The sequence below is a fragment of the Fringilla coelebs genome (genome assembly GCF_963513975.1).
Source record: "Fringilla coelebs genome assembly, chromosome: 25".
NCBI lineage: Eukaryota > Metazoa > Chordata > Aves > Passeriformes > Fringillidae > Fringilla > Fringilla coelebs.
The window spans coordinates 5,958,858-5,974,538 of NC_140051.1; the positions used below are offsets into that span (position 1 = coordinate 5,958,858).

The 15,681-nt window shown below is 52.8% G+C and overlaps 2 protein-coding genes across 9 annotated transcripts; one reads left to right on the forward strand and one right to left on the reverse strand.

Moving 5' to 3' along the window:
* Nucleotides 1-61: 61 nt before the first annotated feature.
* On the reverse strand, nucleotides 62-10,452 carry FAM118B (family with sequence similarity 118 member B). 5 transcript variants are annotated; one of them, XM_084221654.1, is made up of 9 exons: nucleotides 10,394-10,452; nucleotides 10,002-10,033; nucleotides 6,165-6,242; nucleotides 3,964-4,216; nucleotides 2,957-3,184; nucleotides 1,668-1,796; nucleotides 1,110-1,314; nucleotides 573-632; nucleotides 62-501 (listed from the first exon to the last, which is right to left on the reverse strand). In XM_084221654.1, the coding sequence occupies exons 3-9, from the start codon at nucleotides 6,233-6,235 to the stop codon at nucleotides 302-304; spliced, it is 1,146 nt and encodes a 381-aa protein (XP_084077780.1). In that variant the 5' UTR covers nucleotides 6,236-6,242; nucleotides 10,002-10,033; nucleotides 10,394-10,452; the 3' UTR covers nucleotides 62-301. The 5 variants fall into 5 exon arrangements, with proteins under 5 accessions (XP_084077780.1, XP_084077777.1, XP_084077778.1 ...); XM_084221651.1 differs by having other exon boundaries at nucleotides 1,110-1,395; XM_084221652.1 differs by having other exon boundaries at nucleotides 1,110-1,395; nucleotides 10,002-10,088; nucleotides 10,394-10,422.
* Nucleotides 10,453-10,631: 179 nt separating this feature from the next.
* Nucleotides 10,632-15,553, forward strand: TIRAP (TIR domain containing adaptor protein). Of its 4 annotated transcripts, none has more exons than XM_084221530.1 (5): nucleotides 10,632-10,764; nucleotides 13,534-13,617; nucleotides 14,086-14,153; nucleotides 14,678-15,292; nucleotides 15,427-15,553. In XM_084221530.1, exons 2-5 carry the CDS (start codon nucleotides 13,574-13,576, stop codon nucleotides 15,468-15,470), a joined length of 771 nt encoding a protein of 256 aa, XP_084077656.1. In that variant the 5' UTR covers nucleotides 10,632-10,764; nucleotides 13,534-13,573; the 3' UTR covers nucleotides 15,471-15,553. The 4 variants fall into 4 exon arrangements, with proteins under 4 accessions (XP_084077656.1, XP_084077658.1, XP_084077659.1 ...); XM_084221532.1 differs by lacking the exon at nucleotides 10,632-10,764 and adding an exon at nucleotides 14,351-14,405 and having other exon boundaries at nucleotides 13,296-13,617; nucleotides 14,086-14,186; XM_084221533.1 differs by lacking the exon at nucleotides 10,632-10,764 and adding an exon at nucleotides 14,351-14,405 and having other exon boundaries at nucleotides 13,296-13,617.
* Nucleotides 15,554-15,681: the final 128 nt, after the last annotated feature.

Below are 15,681 nucleotides of genomic sequence, written 5' to 3' on the forward strand. Positions count from 1 at the left end.
GAACTCCCACCAGTGTGAGGTGTGAAAGGGCCTTTAAATGATACAGCAGCCAAAGTTCAGTGAGCAGGCCTTTAATACAACTTCAACATACAAAATACTGTACAGTAAAAAGACAGGACTAGAAAACTAGAGCTTCCAGTAAAAAAAAAAAAAAAGCTCAAGTTTCATTTTTAAATTGAAATACAGAATATAAAAGCACTAGGTATGAAGTTAGAGGAGGCTGCAGCTCCCTTGGGGATACCGCGCTCCACAGGCACACGCAGCCCCAGTAAAATCACAATTACTGTGTTAGACCAGGTGTTCATCCGTGGTGGCTCTGTCCTGGCCTCGTCCCTGCCGGAAGGGTCCTGGCTCGGTGCTGGACAGCAGTGGGACAGTGGTGGGCTCCGGCCTCCCTGAGGGCTGCTGGCCTGGCCTGGGCCTGTCCCAGGAGCCGCTGACACAGCTCAGGGCCTGGGCAGGGCTCAGGCTCAGGGGCTGCATCCTGTGTGGAAGCAAAGGCTGAAAACCTGCCTGGGACTCCAGGGAGGAACACAGGGTGAAGCCCCTTGGCTCCAGAGAGCCTGTCTTACCTTTTACCTCAGTGTGGGCAGCGGCAGAGCCGTTCAGCTGCTGCCCCTCCTTGGGCACACCTGGGACAGAGCAGAGACCAGTCTCAGGTGGAGAGCCAGATGCCCATGTGGTGGTTTCACACAGGCTTTCCTAGCTGGGTTAACCCTTAGAATGCCTGCCAGCAAGGCTCTGGCCAGTGAACCCACTTCCCTCCATTTTTATGATTTATTAGTGATACCTCTTTTATAAAAGCATTGGCTCAGGCTGAGCAGCACGAGGGTCAGTGAGACTAAATACCCGTTCACTAAAAAGGGAACAAACAGCTGCACATGAAAAACAAAGTCTGCAGGCGTGGGAGGCAGCACAGCTGTCTAAACTCTTAAAGCATACAGTGTTTTCAGAAAAGTAACCTGCAGATCCAGCTGCACTTAGAGACATGTTTGCTTTTTTTTAAAAAAAGGCTTCAGGAATCTCTCTATAGCATGGAGAATGGGGGCTACTACCCCTGTCTACTCTGCATGGTGCCAGCCGAGAGTCCCCAGCCCCTGGCCCCGTACCTGTGCGGCCCCGCATGGCAATCTCGCTTGTCAGCCGCTCAAAGTACTCGGGCAAGTCAGCGTAGTCGTCTCCATAGGAAATCACTTTGATCCCTTTGTCTAGCATGTTCTCACGGAGCTTCTTGAACTCATCCACATCCCCCCTCCGCACCAGCATGAAGTGCTCCAGGTCTGACTTGTGCTTGACAGCCTCTAAAAACAGGGCCTGAAACGTGGTGTCATCAACTGTCCAACCACAGCCCAAGAAGAGGAAGGACTTATTTTCATACAGCTTCTGAATCTCTCGCTTTAAGAAAGGGAAAGATGAGCTTGGTCAAGGTGAGCTTCATCCTCACAAGAGACAGCACCTGCCCTATCCCTGGGGAGGCTCTGCAGCAATGCCATCCTTCAGCAAATGTGGGAGATGTTCCAGCACCTCAACAGGCCAGGGAATTCACCCCTCCTATTTCCCATATCTAATGAATTCTCCCCCACCCTCTGTGAAGCTCAGTCTAAACTCAGCTGAGCCGTGCCCAGTGGGAGCTGCAGCTGCCCAGGCCAGGCCCCAGCGTGGCTCACCATGACCTCGGTGTTGCGCAGCACGTTCTGGTAGCCGGCCGGGTGCAGGACGATGCCGCTGGGGTTGGTGTAGACGCCGTGGATGTGCAGGACACTGAGCTTCCTCTTCTCCTGTGCCCACTCCAGCACCTGCACAACACCAACCAGCAGCAACATCTGTGAGTGCATCACGCTGGCTACCATAGCACTGCTAAATGCAACATTTTGGGGAAGCATTCCAAAGAGGCTGCTTCTTCATCTTCTCTCCTCCATCGGCCTCTACACCATGGCCTGCAGCCACAGTCTGGGGTGCTCATTTGGGTCAACACTTCAGCTGACTGGTGAATGCGATGAGAAGACTGAATCAAAATGCCATATAGACCAGAAAAAGGGGGAAAAACTAAAAATCCTATGTCAACATGTTTCTCAAGCCTACCAAGTTTTATTTTGTGGCCCCTGCTGGCTTTGAGGGAGGCACCAGCTGAGCTGACCTCCATTTCAGACAGCTGCTTCTGAGGCTCTCGTTTTACTCCTGCAGACCTCAGCTCGTTTAAGCTTGCAATAATTAGAATGCTTACTTGTAACACTGTAAGTACTTCCAGCCATGTAGATTAAGAGGTCACGCAGGAAACGTGAAGCACAGAAATGAGAATGAAAAGAGAGCAAGGACTGCACAGGAGACAGACATTGAGGGTGTTTAACATGCAAACAGAAGGATGAGATGCTCCCCACCAGTAAAAGCCATGATGGAGAGATGAGGTGGGCAGGTGCAGAGTTCAGGGTTTCACAGCCTGACTGGGGCAGGAGGAGGGATTTTTGCATAAACAGAGTAGGTCTGAGAGTGCAGCAGGAGGAGCCATTCCAGCCATTGCAGGAGGAGGACATGGGGCAAGAGGGGAGCCTTGAAGGCTGCAGCCCTGAACGCCCATCACAAAAAGCACTTTGCAGCACCTTATAAAAATATAAATTTCAGCTTTGCATCTCACGTGGAGTTTCTCATATGGGTTAGAAACATCAACCTGAGTCTTATGTGGAAGCAAGGCCAAGCCAGAAGTTTCAAGGACAGAGATCAAAGGAATAGCAGGCTTAAGGACTCCTCCTGAGCTCTGGATGGCAGCCAGCAAACCAGCGTTCCAGAAAGGAGTGTTCCTCCTCATTCCTCTGCTTGCTGCCCTGGACAGTCAGAGCCTCTGCCTGGAGCTTGTCAGCCACCAGTTAAACCACTACAATCAGAACAATGCCCTCAGGTAGCATGAGAGCACATTCTGCACCACCACAGTCCCTAACAAAAAAAAATAATCATCCTTTACCTTCTTTTCATCAGTCAGGTCAAGAGACTCAAGGTGCTTCCCCTGGTGTGCTGCATACAGCTCCAGCAGGTTATCAAAGTTTGTGGTTAACACAAGGGCCCCGTTCTCCATCAAGTGAAGCACAGACTGAAGCAGCTGTTTCCCAGAATCTTCCATTTTGGATTCCAGGTCATCAAACACCTCGTATAAACAGTCCTTGAAAAAGGTTGAGCGAACGTTGCTTGTGCGCTGAGAAGGGGAGACAGATTGAGATCAGAGCCCGGCCCCGTGACACCTCACACCAAATGGCCCCATGAAAAACTACCCACATTTCCCCAACACCCTGCAAAGCTCTGGGTCCTTGTAGAGCAAACACAGAGCCTTGGCTGCACCAGGGTGAGTGCTCTCCTTCAGCATAGTCATAAGATCACAGAATCCCAGACTGGTTTGGGTTGGGAGAGACCTTAAAGCCCACTCTGCCATCTCATCCCACTCTGTGCCATAGGCAGGGACACCTTTCACTATCCCAGGTTGCTCCAAACCCCTCCAGCCTGGCCTGGAACACTCCCAGGGATGGGGCAGCCACAGCTGCTCTGGGCAATCTCACCACCTTCACAAGGAAGAATTTCTTCCCAATATCCCATCTAGCCCTGCCCTCTAGCTGTGTGAAGCCGTTCCCCCTTGTCCTGTCACTCCAGGCCCTTGTCCACAGTCTCTCTCCATCTTTCTTGCCAGCTCCCTTCAGGTATTGGAAGGCCACAATCAGATCACCACTGAAGCCTTCTTCTCCAGGTTTAACAATCCCACTTTTCTCAGCCTTTCCTCATAGGAAGGTGCTCCATCGCTTTAATCATCTTGGTCCAGGTGAAATACCCAAAACCCACATCCACAGCAGGGTTATGTCTCAGGCACCTGGCACAGTAAGTGCACCTGTGGTTCCTTGTACATAGAAGAATTGTTGGGATGGGGGCACCATTGCTGGAGAACCAAATCTGGCCTATGCTCAGGGCAGGTACAAGCACACTGACCGGAGACAGCTTCTGAATAAGGTCGTGGGCAACATGGACCAGGTTCTTGTCTTCATGAAGACACTTCTGGAACCGTTTGCTCTCCTCATCTTCCAGGAGATCAAAGTCAATAGCAGCGTCCAGGAGGGCCTGAATCAGCCCCTTCCAGGACTTCAGCGCTGGGACCTGGGGAGCAACTGCAGCACTAATTCCTGTCCCAATCACCAAAACAAGTTCCCGAGGCTTCTTGGTTTTGAGACTTGGCAACAGCTTCCTGCAAAAGGAGAAAGAAGCACAGCTGGTACCACCATGACTGAAAGGGTGTCGGGGGTGGTGGCACATGTGACTGAGGGAGAGGCAGGTACCCTGTGCCTGCCTAAATTTTGAATCAAATATTCATTGGGCTCTCTGATAAACAGAGCATGAGAGGAGCAGCTTGGTATCCTTAAAGGACAGCAGGCAGCTGCATGGATCAGCAGCACAAATGCTCCCAATACAAGGCCGTAATTACAACATTTTTGGAATTAAATCTGTTACCAGGATGGTTACTGGGGAAGTCAATGATGCCCTGGGGTGCTTTTGCAGCAAAGCTAATCCACTAAAAGTCTGGAATAAGGGAAGTCTATTAATAAAGTTACATGGAGGGCTGGAGGGCATGGCAGAGGGGTGGTGAGCACGAGAGAATGAGACACACACACGCTCTGTGTCCCGAGATAAAACGTGTGTCAGATCCCATGCAGGTCAGAAGTGTGACCTGGTTCAAACAACCGGCAGGACAGGGGCCTTGGGACAACAGCTCCACTTATCCCAGCACAGACAAAAGCAAGGGAAGGCTTCCTCCAGCTCTGCCCTTGAGGGGCCCAGCCCCAGTTTGCTGAGGAACCCCCTCAGCTGTACCAGCAATCCCTTCCCTGTGATGCCAGCAATGTCAGCAAGATGCTCAAGGCCAATTTTTTAGAATATCCCAGATGATACAGAGTCACATGAAAGGGCTGTATTCTCCTTATTCCTCCTCCCCTCCTCCCTGTCTTCCTGGCTTTACACCTGCACAGAGCTTTTAAATGTGACCTTTATCATTTATTGAGCAGATGTATTGCTCCTTGCCTTGCCTTGCCTGGTGTCCAGCTGCTTTCTGCTGCAGGGACCTGCTGCAGCTTCCCAGGATTGGAGCAGCAGCCTGGGAAAGCAACTTGTATGGAAGAAATGGGCTTTATCAGCAAACACGTGATATTTAGTGAGAAGGGGAGAGGAAACCAACACCACACAGATGGAGCTGTGCCTTCCCTCAGCCCCTGCCTATGAAAACAGACTTATTAACCCTTTCCTTGAGGAGGGCTTCACTGTTACTGCTGATAAACAGGGTTTAATTTGAGGACTGCAAGCCTTTTGTGAGGAATAAATTTAGTATTCAGGCTAATGAGCTAGTATAAAAACACTATTGGAAATACAGGGACTGAAATCCAAAATAATAACAAATACCCAAGTCTTAATGTCCTGCATGCCTGCCCTGCTGATAAATTCACTTGTTTCTACCTTGATATCCTGAGCAAGGAAAAAAACATCTCCCAGCATCTCTTCTGCACATTCCAGGGTCACTGATCAACCTCAAGACCACACAGTACTATCCTGCAGCCCTCCAGAACTTGCAAATAAATCAAGTAAGTGGGAGACATCCCCCCAGCTGAATTAGCTGCTTGTTCACAAGAATTTTTGAGCCTACAGCAGCCAGTCCCAGTCTCTGACAGACAGAATTATCCACCAGTCAGATTCCACTCACAGAACTGTAAGACCACCTACTTCTAAGCACAGGGAGCCTCAGAGTGAATTATTTAGCCCTTACATGCAGCTCAACCATACTAATTTGAGTAACTCCCTGTCCTCCTGCAAACCACCATCCAACTCAAGCGAAGAAGCACAACCAGTGTCCAACCTGACACTGTGAGTGGACAGGACCGTGGAGACAGGACAGCAAAATACAGCTTTGAGAGTGACCCCATCCCCTGGCTGAGGGTTAAAACCCCAAAAAAGTACATTCTGGGCGTGAAGGTGTTTGTTCTGCAAACAGCAGGAAAGCCCAGGGCACGGCCAGAAGCCAGCACACAGTTCTTGGATCAGGAAATGAAACAGCCACGGTCACCAGGGGTCACAATCCTTAAAGAACAATGCAAGGCAAAGGAAAGGCTTTTGTTAGAACAAATTCACTGGAGCATAATTAAATTTACCTGGGCTTTTTTGCAGGTGGCATTCCATCTTCTAATACTGTTTCCTTGCCCAGGTTCACCGTAGAAGCCATCCAGTTTCTGTAGTAGACAAATCACCACAAGCGAAGTCACTGCACATGGACACCACCACCTGAACAACGAGGTTTCACAGAACCAGCTTTGCACAGGTGGATAAATCTCAGGTTTGTTATCGTTCCAAGATCACCTCTGGGCTGAGAATTGCATGTTTTTGTCTCTGAACTTTGTCCCACAGTCTCATCCTCTTCCTTAACTCTTTTACCATAAAATCCTTGGCTGTTTTTCCCAGGTGTGATTGCCTCAGCAAAACACACTTTGCCAGACCCTTCGTTTCACCTCAGCTGCTCATTTTCCCCAAGAGCCTGGATCTTGGAGCAGCACTCCCCCCTTCCCGACAAGGCCCGTCAGCAAACTTGCTGCTTGGGAAACAGTGGGAGGGAAGAGAAGACAAAGAGATTTTTGTTGGCTCCAAAAAGCCAGGGAGAGCATTTCATTCCCTAGTGATGAGAGAAGGGTTTCCCAGCCCTCCATGAGTCTGCAAGCACTGGGAAATGACCTTAAAGCCCACGGAAAGGAAGTACAGTTTGAGAACTCTTTCAACAGCCCGTCACATAAAAGACAAAAGCTCTGCCAGCACGCAGTACTCTCCCACTCTGCTTCTCCCAAATAAGTCTATGAAAAGGGAATGAAAATTAACAGAACAGTTCACCCTCCTCTGCTTTTTCTTTGCCAATTGTAATGAAGAGTCCATCAAAAACTCTGTTAGACAAGGGCTTTCGGCCAGAGGAAAAGTTGCTGACCCAAAATCACAGAGTTTTGGCAGGTTTTGCCATCTCAGGGAGATGTGAGGGTTTGTTCTAGAGATGACACGCTGTGATTGCTCCCTGGCAGCCCAGCAGGTGACAATGGCAGGTCTCTCCAGGTAGGACCTGCAAGTGTTGGCATGGATCATGTGAGAAATCAGCCAGTATTCTAGGAAAGCACCACCTTTCAGTGCTGGATGATGAGAAGAGGGCAAAGTGACACTGTCAGACAGTGATACACTGTGTGTGCAGCCTTTACCTTCTGACCCCTCTGGAAAACTTTATACAATGGCATTATGGAATGGTTTGGGCTGGACAGGACCTTAGAGCTCGTGTCGTTCCACCCCCCTGCCATGGGCAGGAACACTTTCCACCACCCCACCTTGCTCAATAATAAATCATTATACCAACAGGAGAACACCTCAAAGAACTGGGTTTCACTACCTACCTCCTGAAACATTACTGAACACATGCTGCTCATCACTCCAAATAATCACCTTTTTATCTTACTGGCCCTTACTGTAGGGGCCAGATTTTGGACAGAAGTGTCAAAGGTGTTTAGCAAGTGAGGACTCTCCTGGTTTTCCCCCCTCTGTGCATGCCAGGCAGGGCTCCTCCATCACACACTCTTGTGAACATTGTACCCTGTATTTTTCCAACCCACACTCAGCCCAGGAGCTCAGCGCTGTTCTGACAATGAGCCTCTGCAGCCTCATCACCCCTGAGTACCTGCAACCTGCCAGGCCTCAAGGTGAACTGTTTTGGGGAGGTGATATCTCCAAAGACCAAAGTAGTGACTCTCAGGAAGACAGGAGGACCTGCTGGGCACAGATCTGTCAGATTCACCATTAAATCCCTGCTGAATGAATGGAGCCAAGCATGCTCAGGATAAAGGGGGGGAAAGCCCCTCTTTTTCCTTCCCAGGAGGGTCCCATCTCTCCTTTTGGATTAGCTGATTTTTCTGGAAGGACAGGCTGCTTCCACAAAGCCAGCCAGATTTTATTTAGTGGTGCAAAGGTGCTTTAGATCAGGCAGGCACTAACAATAGATAACTGGAGTGTTTCAGAGGGAAGTTTGAGCTCCTGCTGGTGCCAGGTCAGCCCTCAGCCCCTGTGCAGAAGCAGAGCTACAGCTGAAGGTAAATCCTTCTTGCTTTCTAAATTGGATATAATTTAAGCTTATAATTATCTTTGCATTGTGAATCATCAGCTGAGCCTCGAATATCAAGGTTGTTTGTAAACTCCCACCTAGAGCTCCCCTGTTTGCTTCCACCCGCCTCAGAACTGCTCCCATCTCACTCACACTGCACATTCCCATGCTATTAACAGCAGGAATGGAGCCATCAAATCAATTTTAAGTGCCTCTAAAGGACATTTCAAAAGCAATTTTAAATTTAGGATAAAACACCTTTTGGAATTATAATCACCTTGTAAGGTTTTCTGATATAATGACCTTCAACCTTCAAGTCTATTATTTAGTGCAGAGAGCCATAAAGGAAAAAAATCCCATTATAAATACAGCCTAGTTCCAAAAAAAGTTATTACAGGTCTTAAAAAGAATTCATGGGGATTCAGCCAAGAAATAGAAACCTCCAGTTTTCAGTCGTGGGGAGAAACTCTGCTTGCTAGAGGGATGGATTGTGCTAGCACAATTGAGGTAGCCAAAATTAAATGGAATTACCTCACAGCATGACACTGCCATGGGAAAAAATCACACCAGGTACTGCAGGTTCCCCCTGGGAACACAGGAGCCGTGGAGGAGAGGGAGCCACGGGCACTCAGAAGATAAGAAGTGTCTCTCCAGCCTTCTTCAGACATTGGGAACTTTCCAGCTATTTAGACTACAGGGAGCTGAAGACTGTAAACACAACACTCCATGGATTCCTGGCTCAGCTGCCCCATTCCCCTGCCCCAGCCTTATCCCCATCACTTTTATCAGGCATGCTAAGAGACTCCCTGTGTGGGTTTGCTGTGTTCTCTTTCTCCTTCCACACCATAGAAATCCCTTAATTTATCCTAAAGCCTTCCAGACTTCAGCTTTAAACTGTGCCCAAGTCACCAAAACTGGAGAAGCACAACCACAGTAACTCCCTGCGTGACACAGACACATCCAGCTGCAGAAATGTTGGTAATGTGAAGGTGTATCCCAGGTAAAAGCAAACACCTGAACACCACGTGTGTCAAATGAAGGCCGAGGTTCACACAGGGTGTGTATTTACAAAAGCCTCTCTGCAGCTCTGCAAAACACAACCACACCACACAGTCAGCACCAGAGCCCAGCCTGCAGAACCAAAATGGGGAATTAATGAAACATCTTCTCCCCCACTTCACGGAGAAGTTGCTGCTGACACCATCTCCATGCTCAGCACCCAACACACAATTAAAGCTGTACCTGGGTGTTTAACAATGAAGCCAAGTGATCCAGCACCACGCTGGAAGATGGGCTCTTCCAGAAGAGCCCCCACAAATTCCCAAAAGAAACTAGAACAAACCTACTGCTCATCCATTATTTTCAGCTTCTTTGAGTGCTGAGAACTGCCACCAGCAAAGATGTCATTCCCAGGTTCTCTTTCAGTTCAGCAGCTTTACATGTTGGGATGAGATAGTGTAAAAGCCACTTTGTTTCAGCTGTAAGTTGAGCTGTCCCTGGCCCATTCCCAAGCCCACCCCTCCACGTGGGAGCTGCACTGGAGCTGGATCAAAACCATCCTAGAAAAACACAGGCTCCAGGGACAATGGGACCGAGGACAAGCCCTGCTCCTGTCCAAGCCACAAAAACACAGCATTCAGCCTCCTGGGACGTGAGTCAAAACACACCAGAGGTTTTTATTCTACGCTGTGATTCTCCACGTGCTTCCCAATGGCTCCGTGAGCGAGGAGAGGCAGTGACACAGCAAAGCCTGGCGGAGCTCTGTACCCCACAGACTCCCACGGAGGCGCGCTGGTTTTCCAGAACTGACTCTGGCAAGGGAAGCGGGGAGGGGGGGTCACACCTTCGGGTTTGCTCGAGCCCTTACCTGTGCTCTCCGTTGTGCCCTCCTCGCTAAAGCTGCGGGAAAAGCAACAACACGGGGATTCAGCAGGCAGGGAGGACGGCGAGGCTCCTTTCCCACGGGGACACATCAATAAAAATGAGCTTTTACACAGGGCGACGGCGCGGCGGGGCCGAGTCTCGGCCGGGCCGCCCGCCGCTGCCGGAGCTTCCCCGGCCCCCCGGCGCACCCCCGGCCCCGCCGGTCCCCTGCGCTCCCCTCAGGCCGCTCTGTCCCCTCAGGCCGGCGGCCATGGGACCCCCCCCCCCCGCTATGGCGGCCGCCGTCGCTATGGCAACAGCTCCCCCCTCCCGCGCTGTCTCCATGGCAACCGCGCCCTGCCCGCCCCCCGCCGCTGCCGCGCGCCCCGCACGCACCTGGCGCCGCGCGCGCGGCCCCATTGAGGAGACGCCGCCGCGCCGCCGCCCCGCCCCGCGCCCGGCCACGCCCCGCCCCGTGGGGAGAGTTGGCCCCGCCCCTTCCAGCCCCGCCCTGTCACGGGCTGGCAGCGGAAGAGGCGGGGCCAGGCGTGGGAACGCGGCGATGCTCTCGCGGCGCTTTGCGAGGCTGTAAAAGGCGCGGGCGCATGCGCGGCGCAGTGTTGGGCCGGGAGGCGGCGCCGAGCGGGTCTGTCTGGCCGGGCCGGGGCCGCGCCTGGCGGTGTCCCCGTGCCCCTCAGGGGCTTCTCCTCCGCCAGCTGCCGGTGCCTGCGTTCCTGTATGTGCGACCGCGTCTCCAGCCCTATGAGGTACACGCGGTGCCTGGGCCTGGACGGCCGCTATGATGCCTTCAAGCATATATGTGGTGGAATTTGGGTGTACTTAGAGCTTTCCAGGAGAAAAAATATTCTATTTTGTGAATAGCTGCGCACTGTTTTGTACTGGCACCGTAAATGAAACATTCATGGTGGTTTTAGCCTTATTTTCTTCCCAGAACCACCTTTTTTTTTCATCTTTTCCTGGTCTTTGCCGTTTCTGAATTCCACAGGCAGTCCTGTAAACCACAGGCTCCGGAACTCCTGCTGCAGGGATTTCAGCCTGCTGCCGGGTCAAGGCACGCTGTGGACAGAGCTATGCCTGCTTAATTACTCCTTTAATAATGATTCTGTTATTCCTGAGGTAGGGTGGAGGTTGATCCAGGTGGTGCTCCTCGTGGGGTTTAGGGTTTGTGGGCTCACCCTCACTCAGGTTCCCTCTTTGGGGTTTCCAGGTGGGGTGACTCACACAGGCAGGTGACTTGCTCTTCTCTGGGTCCTGTCCTCAGGTGGGGAGCTGATTTTTGGGGTGGCAGCAGTGCTGGGGCAGGGACTGATGCAGAATGGGTCCCAGTGGGATGAGTGGTGCTGGGCCCATGGCTGGTGGTACCCTGTGGGTCCCTGTAGGGCTCATTACCACTCGGCCTTGGGCTTGTCCCTTTGGGATTTGGCCACCAAGGGGCCAGCAGGTGTCCCCTGCTTGGTGGAGAGAAAGGCAGCCGAGGTAGTGGCAGGGGGTGGGGAGGGGTGCAGTGTGTCTCAGGGAATTCATTGCCGTTTTGGGCACAGGCTGCCCAGGTTCCTCTGGCTCTCAGCACCGTGTCTGAGGGTGGGCTGGGGCCCTGCAGGAGGATCCTGCCTGCTCCTGCACCCCCAAGGTGCCTCCCAGGGCTCATAGATGGCCTGGCTGGGGAAATCCTTGGGGATGGGGAGGTGTTTATGGCAAGGGGTCAAAGCCATCAGGGAGCCCCCCCATTTCCCATGGTTTTGTGTTTTGTGCTACTGTGCCCTGTTCTGTTGTTTTCCTGGTGGGTGAGTAGATGTGTAAACACCTGTGGAAGGCACAGCCAGGTGGTGGCATAGAGGAACATTGTGTCCAACAGGAGCTCTTCAAAGACCTGTGGGATACAGTGGTGGTGTGGTCATTTGGTTCCCAAAAGCATGACAGGTGCTGGTGGGGTTCTCCTTCCCAGGAGACTCCAAGGTCCCTGGGGGTGAGGAAGCAAACAGTAGTGTGCTGAGCAAGGAGGTGGATTCAGTCCTGGGGCACAGCTGGCTCATGGTGGCATTGATGAAAGGGAGTCTTGACTAGCCCTGGCATGGGGTGTTGAGGTTAAATGGGGTCAGAGGACATGGAGCTTTTCCCTGAGGGGAATACTTTCCTTCAGGCATGGAGGTGTGGGGGTTGTTGTCCCAGTCAACTAGCAAGCAGATGGGGGATATTTGGGTGGTGTTTTGGGGCAGGTGCAGCAGTCCTGAAATTGGGGTGATGGGCACTGGGCACAGACCGCCCTCTCCATGAACACTCTGAGTTAGGTGAGCATGGCCATCTGCCAAGGCCAGGCCTTCAAAGGCCAGTGCTTGGAGCTACGGGACTACTGGAAGGGACTTGGAACAAGATGATCTTTAAGGTCCCTTCCAAACCAAACTGTTCTGGTGTTCTACAATTCTCCCTGCTGGGGTAGAGATTGAGGACCCACCTGGGCAGGTCCTGGTCCAGCTCCTGCAGGTTGGGGACCCCACAGTTGGAGTGTGATGGGCACCACTCTGCTTCAGGGTTAACAGTGAGGGAGATGCTGACCCAGCTTTGTGCTCTGGTCCACCTGGGCTCACTCTGGAGGTGCTCCTGTGTGAGTGCCAGGGCCAGCTTCTCTGGGGATCTGAGCTCAGGGGGCTTTGCTGTTATCCAGGGTGAGGACTCAGATGGGAGAGGGAGGAACACATTCAGCAGCGGGGCTGGGCCCTCAGGCCCCCTCCTCCTGGTGTGCCATGGGGTGTGGGACAGTGTCCACATCAGAGGTCCAGGCATTGATCCCTAGGCAGGGAAGAGATGGGGAAATCTGTGCCAGGAACAGGAACAGCCTGTCAGGGGGCTGGATGGGCATGCGGGCCCTGGAGACCCCCCCAGATTCTTGGAAGATGGAACCAGGACTCCCCTGGAGCTCATTTCTCACAGGGCATTGGAAGGGTTGAGGATGATGAAGAGATGAAGGCAGTGTCAGTTGTTGGCCACCAGCAGCCCCAGGGGAGAGAGACCTGGGGAAGGAGAAATACAGGGGGGATTTTGGGGTGAAAAGATGACTTGTTAGCTAAATTTAACTTGTAAAATAAGTGTGAGTGGCAAACATGGACCTGTCTGTATTCAGTCAGGAAACAGGGAGGCAAACAGATCTGGGTGCTGGTGAGGGCTGGGCCCTCTGACACCCAGGCAGTGACGGCATGTGGCGGATGTGGGAGGGAGGCCCTTGGCAGGGCTTGGCTTCCCCTCCCTGCAGTCCCAGCCCATTTACCCTGCCTGTGCTTTCACATTTCCCAGCAGAGGCTGGAGCTGCTGGCAGCTGGGGGCACCTGGGTGTTCAGGGAGCTCCTCCACTCTGTCCCTGGGGAGGCAGGTGGGTGCCCCTGCCCTCATTTCCACCCCAGGGTGGCTTTACTGGGAACCGCTCCTGGATGTGGCAGCTGCAAGGATGGATGAGCCTCGCCATTCATTGCAGACCCCCTCAGACTGCAGAGGAAACATCCTACCTGTCCTTTCCCACCCAGGTAATCCCAGAAGATCTTTCTTTGCCAAACTCAGGGGCTGATGCATCCCCTTCCCTGCTCTGGTGCCGGACTCCTGCATTCCAGGTAAGCATCCCTCCAACTTCCCCCACTGCTCACTGTCCATGCTCATTGTTCCTCACACTTGAGCTTTTGGCTGTCACTGAGTGGTGACTCTTGGGCACTGTGGTTTCCGTGGGTGTGCTGGGGTTTTGTGGGTATTTCCTGCAGTCCTGTGCTGGTTTTGGAGTAGGGTAAAGGCTTCAGCATGACGTGTGGTGTTTCATTTCGGAAGGGATGATGCCAGCAGTGGAAAACAGCAGCTGTTTGCCACACTGCTGTTCCTGGGTGTCTGCAGGGAGTGTCTGGGCTCCCTTAACCATGCTGGGAGCACAGTGCTGAGGATGGTGTGAGCTGGCAGGGAACAGACAGGAATGCCAGGGCAGGCAGCACCAAGGATGCATAGCTCTGAGCTTCACCCACACTGCCTTTGGTTTGCCAGCACCCACTCCATCCCTGGTGATCCCAGCTGATTTCCCTTTCTCCTCTCCACAGGATCCTTTTCCCACTGATGGGAATGAGGGTTTCTCCTCCCCATTCTCTCTTGGCCTTGCTTGCTGCAGGTGTGTATCTCCAGTGGAGAGAGCCAGTAACAGGTGAATGTTCCTTCACAGCACATTTTGGGGAGGCACATGTGCTGGGGGTGATTTTGGGGCTGTAAGAGCACCCCAGAGGTGCAGATCCCTGGAACAGACCAGGCTGAGACCTGCCATGAAGCAGTTCTTGCTCTCAGTTTTTTATTCCTCTTTTCTGCCCTCAGGAGAGGTGTCCTGCCGGCAATCAGTGGCTGAGCAGTGTGCTGCCCACTATGGCTGGTGAGTCTGGGAACAAACCTGGCTCTGTCCCCTCCCTCACAGCATCCCTTCCCCAGCAGAACACCTGGGTGCCCATGGGCTGCTCCTCACGATGCTACAGCATTCAGATGTTGGTGGCAGCTCAGTTTCAGGGACCAGGATGGTTTTGGGGTCAAGGTGAGATCCTACCCACCCCTTTCCATCTGGGGGCATCCTGCAGATTGAATGATGCTGTGCTTGGGAAGTCCAGGGGGTGCTGAGCCCCCAAAACTCACTGTGACCTCACTCTGCAGGTTGGTTTAGGCGGCTCCTGCACAAATCCAAGCCCAGCTCAGTGGAAAGCCTCAAGTCCAGCCACTCTGCTTCATCCTCACCTTCTTCCTCCTCCTCCTCCTCATCCTCTGCCAAGAGCTCCAGCTCTTCTCCTGGCACGAGCCTGGCCACCAGCTCCATCTCCCTGTCGCCTGTGTCAGCAGTGGACATCAGCGCCTCGGACAGTCCCCGGTGGGACAAGAGCTACGACGTCTGCATCTGCCATAGCGAGGGGGACGTGGATCTGGTGTCGGAGCTGGTCTCCTACCTGGAGGGCCAACCCGAGAGCTTCCGTTGCTTCCTCCAGCTGCGGGATGCGGTGGCGGGGAGCGCGGTGGTGACAGAGCTGTGTGACGCCGTGCAGAACAGCCACTGCTGGGTCATGCTCATAACCCCCGGATTCCTGCAGGACCCCTGGTGCAGGTACCAGATGCACCAGGCCTTGGCTGAGGCTCCCATGGCCAACGGACGCACCATCCCAGTGCTGAAGGACGTGGATCGCAAGGATTATCCCAGGGAGCTGCGGAACATCTACTACATCTACATGGCGCTGAAGGAGAAGAGCTTCAGGCAGATCAGAGACACTGTCATGTGCTGTGAGTATCCTGTGGGATGCTTATGAAACCTCATTGGGGTGAGGACCATGGGAAGGGACCAGATTCCATACATTTATTTAAAGTTGATTTTTAAAGGAATTGTTTGCTAATGGGCTCATCTGTTGTCCCTGCAGACCTCCAGGAACTGTGCCGGAGCTCCACAAAAAGCGTGGAGTAGTGCTGGGAGCAGGCAGATGCATCCTCATGGGCATCATGGAGCTGTTGCTGTTGGATCTGGGTGTTGGCATGTCCCACTGGACCTTGAGGTCAAACCTGAGCTGCTCAGACCAGACCTGGGACCAAAGATAGGGAGTTCTCCACATCCATGAGGGACAACAGACTGGAGCCCACCACGTCCCAGTGGGCACAAATCTCCTCAGCGGGGACAG